Source organism: Aythya ferina (genome assembly GCF_964211825.1).
Source record: "Aythya ferina genome assembly, chromosome: 1".
In the NCBI taxonomy this organism is placed as follows: Eukaryota; Metazoa; Chordata; class Aves; order Anseriformes; family Anatidae; genus Aythya; species Aythya ferina.
Window position 1 is genome coordinate 9,650,178 of NC_140296.1, and position 20,755 is coordinate 9,670,932.

Below are 20,755 nucleotides of genomic sequence, written 5' to 3' on the forward strand. Positions count from 1 at the left end.
TCCCGAGGCCTTGCAGAGTTGGAAGGAGCTGGTGCCTTGCTACCAGCCACGGCAGTGCTGTATTTATTGAGCCATCAGCAGGGACCTGCACTCAGGGACTACTTGGAGGGAGAGCCCAAATTTTCCAGAGAACAATCAGTAAGGACAGCTACTTATATATAGTCTTATACATACTTTGTATATGGTCTTGGCAAGTCTGAGAAATGGGGTGTGAGAAAGCTTTTTTTTTTTTTTTTCTTCACATTTTCTAACCAGCCCAGTTCACATAATTCAGCCTGATTGGATTTTGCTTTCGCAAATATCAATCATTTTTAACCACCTGCAGTCTGACAAGTGATTGCCTGAGTGCTATACATTTATACAGGACTCCAAGTGTAACTGTAGAACTCAGCACTTGCTTCTCAGGCAGTATTACACTCAGTTTTGTACCAAAAACCTATTACCAGATTATGGAGAAGTTCTGACATATAAGCAAGGTGTCATTCAGTGATAAAACATCATCTCTCTCATGGCTAGTGCTTGTTCTGCAGACAACAGTGAGTACCTAAAATGCATGGAGGGAAAATGAGGGCATACAGTGCTGCCACAATGCAATACTAACATATTTACATTACATCTGAACCACTAACACAACTGTGAAATGGAAAAACTCATGAAAGCAACACATGCTTCAGTTTAAGAACCATACGCTCAGTGGTGCTGCCACTCAACCACATCCAGGTTTTACACCACTTTTCACTGGGCAAACCCAACCACACTGCAGTTTTCAGGCCCTGAGGATCAATATAATGGTGCAATAAACGACACAGTCTGTGTTTTAAAGACATTATTGGAGAGAAATAAAAGGAAAAGAAGAAACGCTCCAGTGCCACTGTGCACACAGCAAAAAGGTGAACCTTTATGAAAAAAGGGGAAAATTACAAAGCCCTATGATTTCATATATTCAGTGCTTTAGATCGTTCACAGTTGGAGTTGCTGCTTTGTATTAACCTTCAGTCTTAATGTTTTTTCTACAATTTATATTGTATCTTTCAAAAAATACCTAAAAACCTTTAAGACTTAAACATTATTTTCCAACTACATTTAAACATACTCCATTCATTGCTTCCATTTTATCCTTCTTTACAGTTGCTAACACACTCTTGGCAAGCATAAGAGCTCCATTTAATTTATAAATTCATTTAAGTAAAAATCTTCTAACAGAGCTGGTGACAGGCTTCTGATTTTCAGAGCTCCAATCAAAGAATAATTCTGAACACTTCTGTTGTAGACTATATTCGTAAGCAAACAATCAAAATGTTAACTACTTTCACAAGTGAAGGCAGAACTTCAAAAATTTGGGTTAATGTTCATGTATACAATATTACTTGATTACAAGGCACTCCTTAAAAAATTTATAAAGTCCCTCGGGGTCTGGAAGTGCACAGTATCAAGTGCCTCTAATACACAAGTCTGATTTTCAATGAGGAAGAACAAATTAGGTTAAGCATATTAAGCTAGAAGCACAGTTCAACTCTAAGCACTGAATTCCATAATACTACTGCAGTATCAATATTTATGCTTAATTTAAAATAAACATTCCAGAGAACAAGGTTCTGGGACTAACCACATTTTATAGATGGCTATAAGGTACAGTTCTGCCTCCAGCTAGCTTTGAATGACTTAGTTGCAAATGCAGTTGTTATTAATATTTAACCAGAAACTAATTTTTCAAATAGCTGCTCTTAGTAGGTAACAAAAATTAAATATTCTATTCAAAAGGATGCTCCCTGCCACAAAGCAGCACTGGCTGAAAAACAAAACAAAACAAACAAAAAAACAACACACATGTGCAAAAACAAACAAAAAAACAAAACACATGCTTTCTGGATAACCACAATCAGTCATCATAGAGCTGATCAATTAATTTGAAGAAAATCACATTCATGCATTTCATGTACAGGTATAGATGGCAGGTATCTGTTTCTACATCCCCTTTCCCTTTGAACTCACAAGACTGATGACAAATGCATACTTGACGGTGCTCATGTGCAGCAGGTTCCTTCATTCCTGTTCACACTAACATGAAAATAAAACGTTCAACAATTCAACAGAAGAATGTTGGTTTTATGAACATGGTTTGAACTTTGTGCCCCTTGGACAGTTTCCCTTGTATACCGACTGACCTGTGGAAAATGCCCACATTTTCATAACTGTGTTACAAATGCAAAGGGAAGACCTCTCCCATAAAGTCAAAAAGTCCAAGCATAACCAGCATGTAATAAGAATTTTATTGAATAAATTTAGAAAAAAATGGAACATGAAGACATGAGATTAATTTCTGCTTTTAAGTTTTATGAATGTGCAGAATCAAACAACCACGCAAAAAGACACCTCTCCCCCCCAACCGTAATTCAAGACTCTCATTTATAATGGCAAAATTATTAGCGCCGTAAAACAGTGTTCCAGACACGTAACTCATTACTTTAAATAGGATCTCTTTCCTGAATGAAGACAAAAAAATAGTAGCAAGAGGGAAAGACAATTGATTAACAGGTACAGTACTTAACCAGTAATCATGCCATTTGTAAAGAATGCAAGCAAAAAATGCATCATTACATAGAATAAGTAGATGTTTTTTCAAGGCAAAATTCCTAATATAACTAGTCCCTAAACTACTGAAATGGTGACTTGATAATGCAAGTGTTCCAGAAGATCGTCTTAGAGATGGAAGATTTTTTTTGTGAAGTTACATCAGTGCCATGTAAAATATAACAGAGTATCTGAACAGCCCAGTGCTAACAGCATGTGAACATTAAAAATGAACTCCAACTCCTCCAGGAAACGTTCTGTTTTAGACATACAACAGTAGGTAGGAAAATGGGCTTAAGCATGAGGAAAAAGATTAAGATTTCTGTTACAAATTCGTGCACCCACATAGTTTTTGTCTCATTAAAAATGTATTGTGAAGTTTTACATGCCCCTGGTACAGTCCTATCTGAGACATATAATGTACTGTCTACATGTAATATGCAAACCCATTCTGAAACACAGTATAGCTTTTTAAAGTCTTATAATTATAAAAATATAGCTAGACCACACGTTAAACAACTTGTTAAACACAGGACAACTCTCAAAACCATGAAGGGCAAACTGAACTGCACATATCCCAGTACATAACCTTTTGCACTTCCCGATTTAATTTCACTATTATTAAATAGGTGACAGCCTACATGAGCAAGACTGTTTAGCTTAGTTCTCAAAACTTGCTTTTGAGAAGCATTATGATTATTTTCATACACCATAGTTATCTTCTTTCCCCCCTGCATTTACTAATAAAAGCCAGTCAAACCCCATTCTACTGAAAATAGATACCACTAGCCATATCAAGATGTCATTTTGTAAAACACCAGCATATTTTGATTAAGACTGTTCTGAGCAACCACTATGATCTGCTCAAAGTACTCAAATTCAGCAATACAGCTTTTGCAGCTTGATGATGGATGCACACAAATAGTTATAAAAAGCTGCCAAGAATGCAGTTAAACAAGACTCATGACATAAGCCATCTGAAAGCTTAATTTTTTGAAAATCATCATAAGCCATAGAGAAGCAGGCTGCTTTTTGTAAAATCTACACATTTTTGCCTGATATAAACTGGGGTTTTGTTTGCTCATGTTCTTAAATATCTTAAATAGGTGCATTTTAAAAGTGTTTATATTGTCATTGAGGTGGAAAAGTTATTATGCAACTCCTGAGGCATCTGTTGTTCCCTGCTGAGAGTATGAACAGGAATAGAAGGAATGAATAACAAACACTTAAAAAAAAAAAAAAAAAACCTGAGGGCATTGTCTACAGGAGCTTTCTTCCACTCACTACTACAATGTTTATCCTGCTTCTAGCAGAATGTAGTTTCAAGGAGTATAAAAAACAGTTACAGGGTCCCAAAGTCTACAACGTTAAAGCAAAAGTCCATTCATCCAGATTTTGCTCAATTAAGTGCTTAGTATACTCAAGGGTCACAAGGATTGCTTTAAAAATAAATTTTGTTTTTGAAGAAATTCTGTTTCCCTTGCAGTTATTTAAATGTTAAAAATCAAACCAAAACAAACAAAAAAAAAACAGATGGCATGCCGATAGTTATAGGTATCTAGAATTTTTAATCCGCTGAAGTAATTGTTCTTAATATTACACTAATATAAGCTCCCGTTGTTGGCTCAGAATTCAGTGGGGAACACCTGAACAATTTTTAGAGGAGCAACTGCAGGCATACATTTTTGTAAGCTTGCACTTCACTGCCTGTGGTGTTTTCAAACATATTTATTTTTAAAAGGAATTATTAGAATTCGATGGAATTTTTCAAGCAGAACTTGGCCCTTGAATTTTTAATAGGGGCCCAAAGGAGTAAGCAACCACACTTCCTCCAAATCAATAAGGAAAAAGGTAAAGAAGCTCTAAAACAGATTTCAACATCAGTGTTACTTTTTGGTGCTTGGGGCTGGTTTCTTCAGTAATGCATATGTTACTACTTCAAGAATTTCAAGTACTGCTGAAGACAGAACTCTGAACTCAACACAAATTATACCTGTTGGAAACACTATCTGAGAAATCCATATTGACTTCAGAATGCCTTTACTACTTTCACTGTTTCTCTTGGACTCATTTCAGATCTGCCAAGGTAGATAGATGAGCATCACCATATTCCACAGCCCACAAGACTACTTGTTTGCATATTTACATTTTGGCACAATAAATAATAATATATATTTTGGTTGACTTACACATTAAAGCATTTTTCTTTCAGCTACAATCTAAAATTAAGGAACGATTTCAAGCAGAAATAGAAACCAATATCACTGCATGAATTATTCCTTAGACAGAAGTCTAAGACAGAAGTCTTTAAAACTATCCTGTTTTCAGCTACAAATCATTATTGCTGCAGAACTGAAAACAAATTTAAGGTCCTGATTTCAAACTACAATTTTGCCTATGCTCTTCAAAAAGATATTTTAAAAATATTTTAGCTTAACAGTACGATTATGATTTGAGACGGGCATTTGAAAGCTTGTTTGTTTCTCCTAAGATTTCAGTTATTCCGTAAATTTTGTTCCTAGATTACCATCCTTGGGAAAAAGAGCTCTGCATATCTACATAGAAAGGATTTTCCCAAGATACCTACAGTGCATACTGTCTTCTCCTCCTAAAAATATCCACTCTGAGAAAATTCATAGTTTTGAATGTTGCAGAACAGGACCGAATACATATTGTAAAGACTGTCAAATATATACAGTAGCTGGGTAACTTTACAATATTCTGCAGTTTGTGTATTTTCTACAGCTGAGATGCTGTTATTCAGCCATATTCACTGTCCATTCATGTTTACATTTAAAAATTCAAGTATCAAAGTTAGGAGAATAGGAAAAATCCCCTCTTGCCATCTTTGTTCTTATTTTATCTGATCTGCTTTTATACCTGAAAGACAGCAAGAATCGGGAAATACTGAAACACTTTCTAAAATACCTTTTATTTTATACCTCTACAGCCAGCAGATATTGAAACAAACATTAGTTTCAGCAGACAAAAATGGAAGTCTACAAGTGTTCTTTCACGTTTGTTTTTATGTGCCTTTTTATTTTAGATGTGAAATTGCATGTTTATCACTTCAAAAACTCAGATCTGTAATACTGTATGCTTCATAATGAAGAGTGCTGAATTGAACATACTACCAAGCAGATCCAGTCTAAACAGAAGACTTGAAAAATTAACACACACTGTGGACTGAAAGCTTATCTGTTTGGGTAGTCAGTGCATAGTAGGTAAGGATGTAAACGCAGGGCAATAGCTCTTATTTTAAATTCCCATTGAGACGCTCCAGCTAGAATAAATACACTCACGGAAGCAAGAGCAGAAGAACCAGCTATTACTCTTCAAGTTGACACCCTCATTTACTGTGCATCTTTTTTTTTTTTTTTTTTGTAGAGTGGAACATAAGGTCTAGCATAAAAAAAAGTTATCTATATAAAAGTTAAATACTTGATTACAGTAGCAAGTCACCACTTCAGGATGGGATATATCTCGTCTCTTGGAATTATTATTGATCTGAATTCTCTTTCTTTTGTTCTGTGTTGGATACTGGTAATTCAAGACTTGCCCATAATAGAGGCTCTGCTTTTCTCATAGTAACTTCAATCTTTGTAGCTGTCATGTTCACATAACTCCTCTTTACATCAATTACCTGAAAGAGAAAACACATGTCACACTTCACTTTACAAAAACTGAATTAAGTTCAGAAGAGTACCTTATCACTAGACTTCAACAGATGTTTAGGTAGATGGAGTTTCCTCTTATCTGGAAAAGCCAGCCCTTTCCCGCTCCCAAGCTATGAACATGTATGTACAATATAAATACAGGTCTAATGCATACATAAAACAGTAATTACATAACATAAAGAGTTTTTATCTGATACCACTATCGTATTTAGGATAGAATCTTAGGACAAATTGGGTTGGCAGGAATCTCAAGAGGTCATCTTGTCTAACCTTCCACTCAAATAAGAGTCGATGCCAGGCCCAGTCACTTGGGGCACTAGATTTCGATTTACATTTAATTACTGAATGACATGCAATTTATTTTTTTTTTCAATAAGTAACAAGGAAAAAAACCTGCTTTTATAGAGAAGCAGCTGAGGGTTTGTGGTATTGTTAGTTTTGTGGTGTGTTTTTTATTTAAAAATAGAAACAATGTTTTATACTTACTCCCCATAATTTCACATTGCGATGAAATTCCTTTTCTCCTTCAAATACAATATGAATATTTAACTTAAAAAGGAAAAACAGAAAATTTTGTCAGGCTAATAAGACATGAGACACCTCAAGTATGTTTAAGTAAAATATATCATATTAGGACTCAGATCCTACAACAAACAAAGTGATCAAACTGCCCCTCATACACAGAAGTAGAAAATACATTCTAATAGATTGTGTTAAAGTATCTTAGTCTGTGTACCATAGTGGCTATACAGACCTACTGCAAGTTTTTTTGTTTTTTCCAAATGAATGATTAAGAAATCACAGAACTATCATTTTAACACTTGTTTAATATGACTACCCATGAAAGTGCACGCTATCAAGAACAATATTCAATTATTTTAAGCCAAATACAATTAAATTACAAATGTATAATTATTTACACATTTGATGATGGAATTCCATCACATTCAGGTTTTAACTGCAGAAGTCTAAAGATTTTTCTGCAATGCTATATTGCAGCCTGTAATGCCTTTTTTTTTTTTTTTTTTAAGTAAGGATGTCCAAATAAGAAGGGAAAAAAAAAGCTGTGTGTATTTGAACAAACACAAAAGTCAAGAAAAAGCCGTTTCTCAGAAAAGATTCTTACGCTGTTCTACCTCTGCCTTAATAAATAAAGGAGAAACTGTATTTTTCTAACTTCAGGCTTCTGTACAAATTAGAAAGGAATCACATATTAAGGTAGGAACTCACCATTGTACTATTTGCTTCTACATAGCTCAGATCAGGAACAGAATTTTTAGCATATATAGAAATAGTCACTTCTCCTCCAGTCTGGTGCCAATCATGCCTGCATGGAACTACCTTCTTTCCCTATATAAATAAAAGGTTACAGGGAAAAAAATAACATTCAGGAGTATTAATCAGAATTAAATCTTAGGACTATTTTAACAGCCATTAAACATAGCTAGCATACGAATATACCATGTGTTCAGGTGAGATTGCAAATCTCTAATTTTTATTTATTATAAAACAACAACAAAAAGAAAAACAACTATATTCTTTATTTCAGATACTGGACCCTGACATACAATAGCAGTGAGGAAAACAGTGTTCATGACAGAGACTATGGTAAGAAGCAGGAACACTTTGATAGAATGAAAGTAACATGTTCTCCTTTACAAAACCAGAGTTATCCAGCAGGCAGTGGGAAGGAATGAGAGAAAGCAGGGACTCCAATTGGCTAGAAACCCATTATCTCAATATGCACACATTTAATGAATGGTTTCTTAATGTGAGTGAACGCTTTAAAAAAAAAAAAAAAAGAAAGCACTCAGTTTCATTATTAAATTCTGAGATATTCTCTGAGAATCTTTTCAACCTTGAATGGAAATATTTTGTGCTTTTTAATTCTGCATTTTTTTTTCCAACATCTCAATGCTATAAACTAAGAAGCTCTCTATTTGCTCTACTACTAGTCAAACCAAGACATCCGGTATGCTTCAAACCAGAAAACCAGACATGTAAACAGAACCCAAATTCTGTTGAGAGTCCGAAAGAGACCCTTCCATACACACCCCTCCCCCAAACCAGGTAACATCACGGACTTTATCTGCCCTGCTATAGCACAAACGTTAATGCTACTCACTGCATCCTTTTTAGTCCATACGTGTGTTCCTGTTGTGCAGCCTTCTTGAGCTAAAAATGTGTTGAAGTCAGACGTTTTCCTTTTACAGCAGCTCCAATACTTCATCCTTTAAAGTTTGCAAATAAGGTAATTAACAAACAATATTTAGGACACTATTGTAAATAGTTAAGATCTTTCCTTTATGCAATATAACCATTAATTTAGGAGACCCTTTTCAATCACTGCCATTTTCGACTGTGAGAAATAGAGAATGAAAACAAGGTAACAGCTATAAAGAAAGCAGTAACAGGTAACAGACTAATTAAAAAAAAGTAAAAATCAAGCTAACTGAATACTAACCCTTCGTGGAATATAGGTACACCAGAATGGTATATACACACATCTTCAGTGCTGTGCGGTCCTTGGTACGTCTGGTAAAAAAAATAAATAAGAAAATAAAAGCACTTAGTTTACTAGTATAGGAAGTGGACCAAAGGGTTAAAAAAAAAAAAATGTTCATAAAGATCACTTTATCTCAGAGACATCCACCTTTAAAAATGCTCTGAAAATTCAGAGAAATAAAGCACTTCAAAGGAAATACATTAAAGCTGCATGGTCCAGCACAAATCGAAATTCCATTCCTTTACTCAGTTTTCAGGAGAAGGAGCTGAAAATATGGCCTCAAGTTGTGCCAGGAGTGGTTAGATTGGATACCAGAAACAATTTCTTCAAGAAGAGGGTGGTCAAACATAGGAACGGGCTGTCCAGGCAAGTGGTGGAGTCCCTGTCCCTGGAACTATTTAAGAGATGTATGGATGTGGCACCAAGGGACATGGTTTGGTGATGGGACTTGGTAGGTCAGGCTGATGGTTGGATTAGATTTTGAAGGTCTATTCCAACCTACATGGTCCCACGATCTATGATTCTTAAACAGAAGCAAATCAAACAATATGCATCCTTGCCAATGAGTATCATGTCAGTTCTTCCTAACACAAACAAGTGAATGCTCTAAATCCTTTTCCAACCAGAGTTTCACTAGTAACTTTCAGAAAGTTGCAGATGTCCAGTGAAATACCTATTTCAATTTGACTCTCCTGTTCTGTACAAAACAAGTGTCAAAAAAAAAAATGCAACAAAACACACCACAAGCAAACAAAACAACAGTGTCAGTTTAAAAGACCATGTAATATAAAGACTAATTTCAATGCTAGAAGTGTTATAACAATTTTCTTTGGTGATTCTTCTGGCAGGAAGCATTAAGTGATGCTGATGAACACCTTTGCAGATGTTTCTGAAGTACATTCAGGTTATCAAGAGCAATTCAAGTGCTATCAGTAAGCTACATCTCACCAATATATTATTTAACATTTTAAGTTGAAACACTTCAGTATTGTATGTTTGGTAAGCTTAATGATTAGAAGTTTGAGTACTGTACTCAGATCTGGGGCCTCCAGCACAAGAAGGTCATGGAAGTATTAGAGTCCAGAGGAGGACGACAAGGATGATCAAGGGGCTGGAGCACCTCTCCTATGAAGACAGGCTGAGGGAATTGGGGTCGTTCAGCCTGGAGAAGAGAAGGCTCCAGGAAGACCTTACAGCAGCCTGCCAGGGCCTGAAGGGGGCTACAGGAAAGCTGGGGAGGGACTCTTTGTCAGGGGGTGCAGTGATAGGACAAGGGGGAATGGCTTTAAACTAAAAGAGGGTAGGTTTAGATTAGATATTTGGAAGAAATTCTTCACTCAGAGGGTGGTGAGGCACTGGCACAGGTTGCCCAGAGAAGCTGTGGATGCCCCATTCCTGGAGGTGTTCAAGACCAGGCTGGATGGGGCTTTGGGCAACCTGGGCTGGTGGGAGGTATCCCTACCTATAGCAGCGGAATGGAATTAGATGATCTTTAATGTCTCTTCCAACCCAAACCATTCTATGATTCTGAGTTCGGGATGGACCTCAAAAAAACAAAACATCTGATACCTATTACATCCACCATACAAAACAGCCCACATTTGTCAATAGTAAAGTATGTTACTGAATATATATTTGTTAAGCCTGATGGAATTTATCCTATTTCCAATCGATTTGTACTGGGGGATGGGGAACAACCAAAAGAAGACAAAACTGAACACGTAATAGTTTAGCAGGCAAGTGTAACAGTGAAACCAAACCACTTACTTTTGAACAGCCTGCATTTTTACATGCTGTCCCAATCTTGATTTCATCACTCTCCTCCTCTGCAAAAAGAATCATATTAAAGAAAAAAGCAACTGAAGTATACAACGTACAAAATATTTTGCTTTTATTGAGAACTGCAAAGAATCGAAAAGATTAGAAAAAACAAGTCATCTATCTTCTGCTTGTCACTGAAATCTGCCAGAAAGGTACAAAGAAACAGAAATTACGCAAATATTCCAATAACTGTAAGTGAAGCAATTACAAAACTACAATCACTTTTTGGTAAAACTGAGACTGTAAAAGGCTCCTGCTATTAATTGATCAAGGAGAAATAATAGCAAAATGACAGTTTTAGCAAAAGCACAAAAGGGTATAAAATAACCACAAATGGACATAGGTTGAAGTTAGAAAGTGTTTCTAAAAGAACCAAACTTGAAATGCTCTCTGGGAGAAAAAAAAAAAAAAAAAAAAAAAAGATGGAAAGTAGACAAGGGAGAACCAGCTAGTGTTCAGCAGAATTTCACTGGTTTATGAAAGGCATCATATAGTATTATGTTTGCAAAGGAGTACAGTTCATTTCTTGGAAATTCTTTGAGCCATTTGTTTCGAAATGAATGTTCCCATCATGTTCATTATTGCAGGATATCTTACATAATAAGCAGTTCAAGTAACTGCCGTGGGAACATACCGCTCCTAATACCCAAGCCCCCACACTGTTCACATTTAACTTTGATTATCGTTTTACAGGAAAGTGCTTTCCACAATATTGTCTTTGTCAAATAATTACCTCAGAAACAACAAAAAATAGCATCTTTATTTATTTGACAAGAAGTGTCATATACCTACTTAACCTGCCTATATCCTTACCTTTTTTCTCTTCGTTTTCTGATGACAGTTTCAGCTTATCTAGTGCTTGCTTCAAGGAAGCTGATACTTTCAGCTGCAAATTTGTCATTGGCTCATCTGGGCTAAAAAAATGTCCATGTATTCATGTCAACTTCATGAAAAAAAATTTTACAAAAAATGACAGAGTAGTAACTTTCAATCTTGCAATAAGACTCTTCCTTTCCAATCTCCCTTACAACAACAAACTAGACTGCTAAGTGCCCATTCGTATTCTGTATGAGAAACCAGTCTAGAAATTTAGAAGGTCTTAGTTTTCAACAGGAAATCTTAAGTACTCTACAACAATAAAATCAAACCAGAGAGATTAAGGAATCTACATGCACGCACCCTACTGTTTTTATGTGTGTTAGACAAGGTAAACAGTACTGCTAGTGGCTTTCTAAACTATGAGGCTTTACACCACCATTTATTTTCCCAAGAAGTTAAGTGTTGAGAGATCCAGTAATACCTTGTCCTAACCCCAACTCTTTTATCTCATTGTAAAGACAAAGATAACATCATCACTGCTACCAAACACAAGCTCTTTTAACGATAATTTGGGAATTTTTACACTGTACAGGCTGTGTAACACTTAATCAAATAAGGTTTAACTCGGTCAACCAACCACAAATTTTGAAAAAAAAAAAAAAATATTATATACAATACCTCGGTCTTTTAATTGTTTCCAGTGGTTTTGGTGCCTTAATTATGTGTTCTTGAAATTTGGGTTTCAGTTCAGCTAGTTCCTTTCGCTCAGAGGTAGTTTTGACTTCTGGTTTAACAGGCTCAGGAGGTTTCTCACTATTATGGTGACCCTTTGTACAGCCCTATTATGGAAAGGATATCTTTGTTTATATATACACATACACAGATATACAATGTATTTTGTGTGCACAATTTCAAGCTATCAAAAGCCACATGTTTTTTTATATTTTTAGACCATCTTCCACTTTAGCCCAACTCATCACATTGGCCACGAATGTAATCCTACAACTATGATGAAAAATATCTTCATTTGCAAGTACTTTAAATGCATACTTTTCAAAATCAAGTGAAGGAACAAGAAACAACGCATTGACCCTTCATTATTAACAAGACTGCAAACAGACTTTTACGGAATTAATTATATTCATTACAACTTGAAAAATGAGACAACTTTAACTTTACCACAGGAAAAGTAGCGTACTCAAGATTTAAGACAATTGTAACAAAATTAAGCAATTTTTAAACTTGCAAGCTGTGATTTGATAAGTGTAAAAATTGTAATAATCATGAGTACATACCACAATGCTTAAGAAGTCAGAAAAGTCTGTTGTTCTTCTCTTACAACATGACCAACCCTATGAACATTTTTGAACAAAAAACAAAACAAGCGTGATTACCTTATTTTGCAGCAACAGACAATAAAAAGCAACAGACCAGTTATATTGCTTTATAAGATGTGGCACTTCATTGTCACCAATTATTTTATCCCCTTCTTTGGACAATACTGTAATCATCTGCATTTTTAAAAGACAGAAACCTGTTACAGCTGCCTTAATCAGTAAATGCAGTAAACATGAGGCAACATCCATGACAAGCACCAACTCTGTATGAGGAAAAAAAAAACAACAGATATCTAACTTTATCCTATAAAGTAACATCTTTATAGATGTTATAGGATGAACAATATTATACTTGAGACTAACCTGTGGCATAATGTACAGCCCCCTTTATAAAATGATGAGGATACTTTCCTTCCTTGAGCACTAGGCAAGTCTTTAAACTGCTCATTTCCCTCCATAAACTGGAGGTCTGCACTGCATAGCCATCTATTCAAGTACAGAAACTGAGAACTTTTTTATTTTACATCAGAAACCCAATTACAGAGAAAATTATCCTGATACTGTGAATAATATATCTCAAAACTCAAAAGAACCTTATTGAAACCAGTAGTTTGTACAACAAATACGCTTTTCTAGCATGTTGAGTGCTTAAGCAATGAGCCACTGGGTTTTAAGTAGGTAGTTTTAAAATATCCTCAAAATGCTCATTATTTCTACAGTCACAGAAGTAAGACGTCCACCCATGCCCACTTTCAATTATCTACAATTCACATCAGGAAGAAAATTACTCATAGAAAATTATGATAAATTTAATTAGACCAAGAGTTAGGAAGAAGAGGGGAAGCAGTACCTGTGTTAAGAACAGTGCTTCTGTAAGAGAAATTAAACACAAGCTTTTGAAGAAATTTTATAACTTCTGTCCTTGTAATTAGGCAGAAGTCTTATATACTGTGTTGTTAGTACAGTTATATTTTTTTTTAGAAAACAAATTGCCATAGTCTATCACATTTGTCCCAACAGCTCCTGTTGTAATTTGCCAGTGGCACACTGTGGCCACTTCTACACTCATGCCCTGCAATATGACCGCTGGCTCACAGAAAATGTGCTACCCAGCACACACAAGCACCCCAAACACCCACATTATGGGACAGGGTTGAAATGGATTGCTAGAAGCAGTTCCTAAACATCAGAAAAAAAAAAAAAAAAATAAAGCCTGCCCCCTAGCTCAGTCAAACAGCAGTTCCTATCCCTAAGAAAGGACACTGAGGCTACATCTCTGTCAGTACACTGAACAGTGCCAGACTCCATGGCTGGACCCCAGATTTCTGACCATATACTATTAAATTGTTAGAAGGATTTCCAGTACTATTTTGGACAACCTAATCAGCTCTCTGTCAAATCATTCCCATAAGGCATTCTGGATGTATCCAGTAGATCCTGAAGCAGAACAGTTTAATATAACAAACATGGGCTATGCAGTTGGCCTGATCACTACAGGCAGTCCCAGGTGTATGTACTCCACTACTGAAGATGTAGCCCCAAGATGGCTCCATCAGGGGCATGGGTAAGCAGTCCCATCTTAGCCCACACATAAATTTATCAGATTAACAGAACACAATTTCCACAGTAGGCAAATGTCACATTTATATTAGTGCTCTAGTCATGTAAATGCAGGCAGCTGGTCTAAATTCCAATCAAGTGAATTAACTGAAAGAAGTATGACTCCTCTCAACATATCCAGAGACTTATTATAAGATCCTAATTAAACTGTAGAGACATCTAAAGTCAATTAACAGAAACATGAGTCAAACAGACTTGCATAACATTTAAATCGTGTGAATAGTTTTCAGTTCCTATTGCACCTTTAAGTAAGTGTGGTTTTCTAATTTCATGGGGCTGCTCCAATGCTATAGACTGGACATTACTGTACAGAACTGACAGACTTGGGAAAAGAGAAAAAGGAAAACAAGCAACCATTTTACGTATACAGAAAGATAAGACTTAAAAAGATATTTGCATACTTACTTTGAGAGCATCATGAAAGACTGGTACACCTGGATGATACGTGCATGAATCTAGAAGAAAATGACTATTATTAATATTTAGGCATACCAAGAATTCTTATTCATCTGATCACAAACCTAGCAAAAATTTCATGCTTGCAATTCAGGTATGTCATGAGCTGTTTCACCACTTACCCAAGTGCACATGATTATTAAGGAAAATGCAGACTTCACAGAACAAGCTTTCTGAGTACATACATTAAACCGAAACAATCGAGTTCTTCCCCCCCATATTATACAATGTAAATCACAAAACAGACACCTGAAAGTAACTTCTATTCTTTACTTCTATAAAAGTAACTGGAGGAAGTAAACTTTCTACAGATCATCCCTTGCTTTCAATAGTAGTCCTCATTAGTAATTCAGAGATGTGATAAAGGTGGCCCTGCAGCCACACGATGGACATAAAACACTCATTTACATGATCACATACATCTGCTTGCACCTGATCAAGGCCTTCTATCTAGAAACACTCAGAGTTCATTAAATTATCCATGATAATTAGCTTGTTCTTTTATCACTGGTGGATTCCTAGATGTTTAAGGTCATGAAGTCAAAGGCCAATCTTCAACATACACAATTCAGCCATGTGAATACCACTAATTATTACCAGGTTCTGTATAAACACCACGCTGAAATACCTCTTCTGTTAACCGAACTGTTAATATTCACAGATGTTTATCAACATTACAGCTATTTATGCAGTAACTGCTCATTTTTTACTTAATGTATGTATTTTTGAAGTGTAATATAATTGCTCTGATTATGTAACATCCCTGACACATACTCATGGATAATGTTTTAATGATCTGATTAAGAACATAACGGGAAACACTAGCTATCTTCTAGTCTTTAAAGCATTTTTTGGTGGAAACAGAAAATTTAAAGTAACACAAACAGTAACAATTTTTATAATACTCCTCCATAAAACACGAGTAAGAAATATCACATTTCAAATAATGAGGCAAATAAGACAAGTAATAAATAACTTTACTGACAATCTGCCTACAGATATTAAATGGGCTAAAGACAAATCACTATTTTACTTTTAAAAAAATGTAGATTTTGAACAACTTTTTCTTCCTTAGTTATATATTCAGAGTTTGAATATATATATATATATATATATATATATATTCAGTTATATATATGCACTAATGCAGTCAGACAGACACACTGCCTTAAGATGATAGCTCCCACCTCAAGCTGGAAGAGGAATATTTCAGAATATTCGTTCCTCAGCAGGACTTACATACATGTCCACAAACTTCTACCAATTCTTTCAGCTTCAGGATGAAAAGCTAATGCTGGTAACCCTCACAAGAATATAAGAAAATTTTGTACAAAGAGACAAACTGCTTTGTACCAAGGATTTCACTGCTTAGTTTTTTATTTTTAAGAAATAGCAACTATTCTTTTCCAGAAGTATCAAAGCATGCTATTGCAAGCACCATCATAGAAGAACTAAGCAGCAATGAATACTTCTGATTGAGAAGATTTTAATTACTATTTTTGACCCCCTGACAGTTACGTGGTTTCAAATGAGAGAAGTGTTGTTAATCAGTGCACCATTTCTCAAGACCACGACCTATCTTACAATCAAGTAATTCAGAGGCAGCTATCCAGCGCACAGGTCAGATACACGGGCATCCGTTTGTCCATCTGGCCCAGTCCGATCCTTTCTCCTTGCTTCCTTAAGCCCTCTCAGCAGGAGGTACATCATGGAGCAGCTGACAACCCACTCCTTGCTGCTACCTGAGAAGCGCCATGCGTGCTTCACAAGAGAAGATGCTGTGGCAGTGCCTCAAAAGGAGGCAGCAGGACTTACCCACTAAGCAGTCTGCCATTCTGCTTTCAGAGAACAGCAGAACGTCACTCACTTCCACTCACAGTGAGCCCAACAACTCTTGTCCCTGTAAACGTTACATTTGTAACAGTATCTCAGATTAGGTAGGGGAAAAGGGGCATTCAGCGCACAGCAACAGTTGCTTGAGCAGTTAGAAACGTGTTGTGTTTCAGATTTGTTTGAGCTCAGCGTGCAGGCTTTGGTTGACATTCTATGTTTTTACTGCATATATACATACATATATACATATATATATATATATATATACACACACATAGTATATATACTTTATGTATCACCTCTCCACTGCTGTTAATACCTTTCTTTAATAGGGACAAAAAAGTTTTTTCAAAGCAAGTAATTTTTCCTCTCGTATTCAGATCATTTTGGAGGTGGCAGTACCACAAATTTTCACTTGTTTAAATGCTAACTTCTTACCTAAACCAATCCTAGTTTCACAGTGCACACACTGCTGGACTGCTATTACCTGACTTCTACATCCTTGTTGATTTGTTGAAGCACTTTATTAGACATTTTGTTACATGCCAAAGTAGAAAATTGTACAGGTCAGGCAAAGTCAGAGGTATTTAAGATGGAATCCTGTTGAATTCTTGAGGATGAAATGAGCTATGTCTACCTACGACCTACAGACCCGCTATCCTGTGGAAACACTCCAATGTTTTACAAGGTATGCTTTACAGCCTGGCAGCAATGAAAGTTCATTAAATCTGATGCATTTTGTTTGGTTCCCTGGGAAAGTTGATGTCTTCAAGAGTTTGCTAAAGGTAGGAAACTATCATGGAATTCCACTGAATTTCTCATGGTGTTGGAATAAAATGTGGAAAACAGGACAAATGTGGCATAGAGCTTATAAAGAGTTCATAAAGAAAGACTCAGGCTGAAAAACAGAATGCTGCAAGGAAGACAAAGGATCAGAGGGTGCACTTTATAGGAACAGAGTTTGAATTACAGGGACCAAAGTTAAAAAAAAAAAAAGCTGAATGGGCAGGTGAATTCCAAACATCCAGGCTACCATTTCTTCCAATTCCACCTCAGAAATTTGTAGTTTTCATCATCTCTGCAATTATCTTTCTCTTACAGGTACAACATCATGAAGTTTGATCAAGGTAAGAGGGTATGAACAATCATGAAAGAGTAAGTCTTGCTGTTCTGGCAAAGGACCAAATCAAACCACATTAACAAAGTTCTAAATTACGGCCTAAACCAAGAACTGTTGCAGTACGGTGAGGAAATTGTGACAAATACACAACACATACACTTTTAGTCTGTTCTGTTTGTGCACACCACCTTTTCAGCTCTAGTTTTAAGGACTAGAAAAAACTTTTATAGTTTTAAGCAGGACTGTTTTCAAAACTACATGAAAGTATTACCTCAAAGCTTTGTTTTAGCATCAAACTTTGACCTGGCCTTGAAATGGATTAGAAATGTTCATTGGTCGTTCATTTTTAAAGAAATAAAATAATTAACTTTAAAAGGGGCAGAAGGGCTTTAAGTTCTAACTTCCACATCAGATGCTGCACAAGTTTTTAACAGCATGAATGTAACAAGCAGCTAATGTACCTAGAATGCATGTTAAATTTGTACCTTGGTAGGCACGCCACAAGTTATTTCATAACTGTGCATTCAGTCACAATTGTGTAGACATACCTTTAATGCTTTCCCTCAGGCTGTTTTTTCTGCCTCTCTTTAAGAGGCACTGAGTCCTTCATGTCAGCCAGTTGCCACTTGCTCATTTTTTGGAAACAATGAGTTTCTACAGAAAATATATGCATATATTATTTCAGCCATCTGATTCTACTGAGAAGATTAATGGCCTCTTACACCAGTCATAACTATGGCAATATCTATAACTGTAGGCTGAATTTAGACAAACACCCTAAAACAACCAGAGGCCAGCAGGACTTATTTTATATTTTCATTGAAAGAAAAAGCTTTCTAATAACTATTGATACTATGCTTAAATATTAAATTGTGTCAATATAAAACTTATCAAAGGAATATATATATTTGTGTTTAACACACATTAACCCCCATCGTATGTTGGGCTGAAACATTCTCCCAGCTCTGAAATATTTGAACTTGACAGCTAAGCACAGCTAAATAGGGATTTGGATGTTTAAGCAGTAATCATCCCATTGATCTTGGTGAAGTTTAGTGATGCTGAAAGTTGTAATCATTCTACTTCAGCAAAAAAAAAGTCAAACTTGATTTTCTGAAGTAGCTTGTGAAGAACTGTGTTTATCTTTAGAACTACTTAGTCTAGAACACAGGAACTCCATTAAATGTTCCAGTCACTTACTGACACAACTTAATCTCGAGAAAGTGTCTTTCTCAATCCAAGCACCACGTGGTTAGCACAGGGCCATGCCAATTACATTGGGCCTACTACAATTTGTATCATACATATACTTTCGAACAAGAGGAATTGTAAAGAATTGTTCTTTGAATAGCAAAAACAGGTCATGAAATCCTAATGAAAAATTTTAATCTAAGAAACCCTATCCACTTTGTGAGGGATTACTGAGTGGAAGCATTCCAAAACTGCCTGCTTTTGCTGTTACTAACATTAGCAAGTCTTACACACAATTCTGCCCTTCTCTTTGAAAAGACTTAGATCAGAAAATTAAAGACAGTTTAAGTGATTCTTAATCACAGAACATACACATGCTAGATCATGTTATATTTATGGTATTATGCGTCACTAAAAATTAAGCTAATGCAAAAAAGCCATTCTAGAAATTCAGCCCAGAGAGCTACTTTACAAACCAGCTGAGGACAAGCCTGTTGAGAGCTCAGATCACCCTTGTGCAGCCTCTGAGGAATGATGAGGATGTTTCACCAGGTACAGGACACCCAGCATGCACAGGGGAAGCTCAGCAAGAGCTCAGAGCACATGGCAAAGCATGGATCATAAGACACATTTAATTACCTGCTATGAGTATGTGTACTGTAAGTTAATGAAATAATAGTTGATAATGTAACTGCTATGTATGCAACACCCACAGAAATATTCAGAAGCACTCTTAAGAAAAACTTCTGTTACTTAAGGCCTCTAGTGTCTACCTTTACAATGTCACAGTAATAAAAACTGCTTTTTTTCTGCCTCTTTTCCTTTCTGTTACTGCAAACAGCATTCTGACGAGAGCAAACTTAAGCCTACAAAGAGATGCAGAATCTTTGAATGTTATCAGCTGCTCCTTTTGACAGGAGAGCAGTTTGTTACCTGTCACTAGCCAGGCGGGCTCCCCGTTGCCCTTCAGGTTTTGCTATCCAGCTGCCCCCAGCCCTCTTGGAACTCACCCCTAAATTTAGTGAGGCGAAGCACCACATACAAATACCAGTTCCCCGTGAGAGGAGCAGGCCAGGAGGAGCAGTTTGCGGTAGCAGACAGGCGGTGGGGGATGCAGAGGTAGCCTGGGTGCTGCCCTGTCACTGCTTGCTGCTGGCTGTGCCCGGGGCTCCGGGACAGCTCCACACCGGGACCGAGCACCGGGGATCCCTCAGATCTCCCCTGCAGACACCCCCCTCACCCTTCCCAATTGCATCAGGGCACGATGAGGGACCCCCCCGCCATCTCTCACCCTCCGTGTTAGTCTCGGGGTCGAAACGCTGGCCGCAGCCCCGGTTGTAGCACAGCAAGGACATGGCGGCGGCGGCGCTGGGTGGCAGGGGACAAGAGCGGGAGCCTGGCGGAGCGGTGGCGGCTCGGGTGCCTCAGAGAAAAGAACCGGCCGGAGCCTTCCGGAATCTTCACGAAGCTTCGTCGGGGGAAGGAAGGAAGCGGGGAGAGAGAGGAAGAGGGCGGCAGCGAATACGCAGGCGCTAGAGGAGGGGGAAGAGGAGGAGGAGGAAGAAGAAGCCGAGTGGGAGGGAGAAAATGGTGGCACCGGCGACGCGCCGAAGCTTTGAGGAGTCGGCGAGTAGCCGGGCTGCGGCGGGTGCCCGGTCTTTGGCGGTTCTTGTAATTTTTTTTTACTTTTTTTTTTTTTTTTTGAGATGTCCCCTCAACAGGGACTGGGTGACAGGGAAAGATGTAATTAGGAAGTTTGCTTGTTGCGTGACTGGAACACGTGAGCTTAATTTACAAACAATTT

General features: G+C 37.0%; 1 protein-coding gene across 2 annotated transcripts; it reads right to left on the reverse strand.

Moving 5' to 3' along the window:
• Window positions 1-5,516: 5,516 nt before the first annotated feature.
• Window positions 5,517-20,584, reverse strand: CHORDC1 (cysteine and histidine rich domain containing 1). 2 transcript variants are annotated; one of them, XM_084533548.1, is made up of 11 exons: window positions 20,243-20,584; window positions 14,757-14,806; window positions 12,690-12,746; window positions 12,073-12,233; window positions 11,389-11,489; window positions 10,522-10,580; window positions 8,713-8,783; window positions 8,374-8,479; window positions 7,479-7,598; window positions 6,735-6,797; window positions 5,517-6,214 (listed from the first exon to the last, which is right to left on the reverse strand). In XM_084533548.1, exons 1-11 carry the CDS (start codon window positions 20,304-20,306, stop codon window positions 6,071-6,073), a joined length of 996 nt encoding a protein of 331 aa, XP_084389674.1. In that variant the 5' UTR covers window positions 20,307-20,584; the 3' UTR covers window positions 5,517-6,070. The 2 variants fall into 2 exon arrangements, with proteins under 2 accessions (XP_084389674.1, XP_084389675.1); XM_084533549.1 differs by having other exon boundaries at window positions 8,374-8,472; window positions 8,709-8,783.
• Window positions 20,585-20,755: the final 171 nt, after the last annotated feature.

Coding starts and splice junctions, on each gene's coding strand:
- CHORDC1 (XM_084533548.1), bottom strand. CDS start 20,306: ATGTCCTTGCTGTGCTACAACCGGGGCTGCGGCCAGCGTTTCGACCCC. Junction 12,747..14,756: donor TCTTTCATGATGCTCTCAAA/GTAAGTATGCAA, acceptor AAATGTTCATAG/GGTTGGTCATGTTGTAAGAG. Junction 12,234..12,689: donor CTGACTTCTTAAGCATTGTG/GTATGTACTCAT, acceptor TTTCCATAATAG/GGCTGTACAAAGGGTCACCA.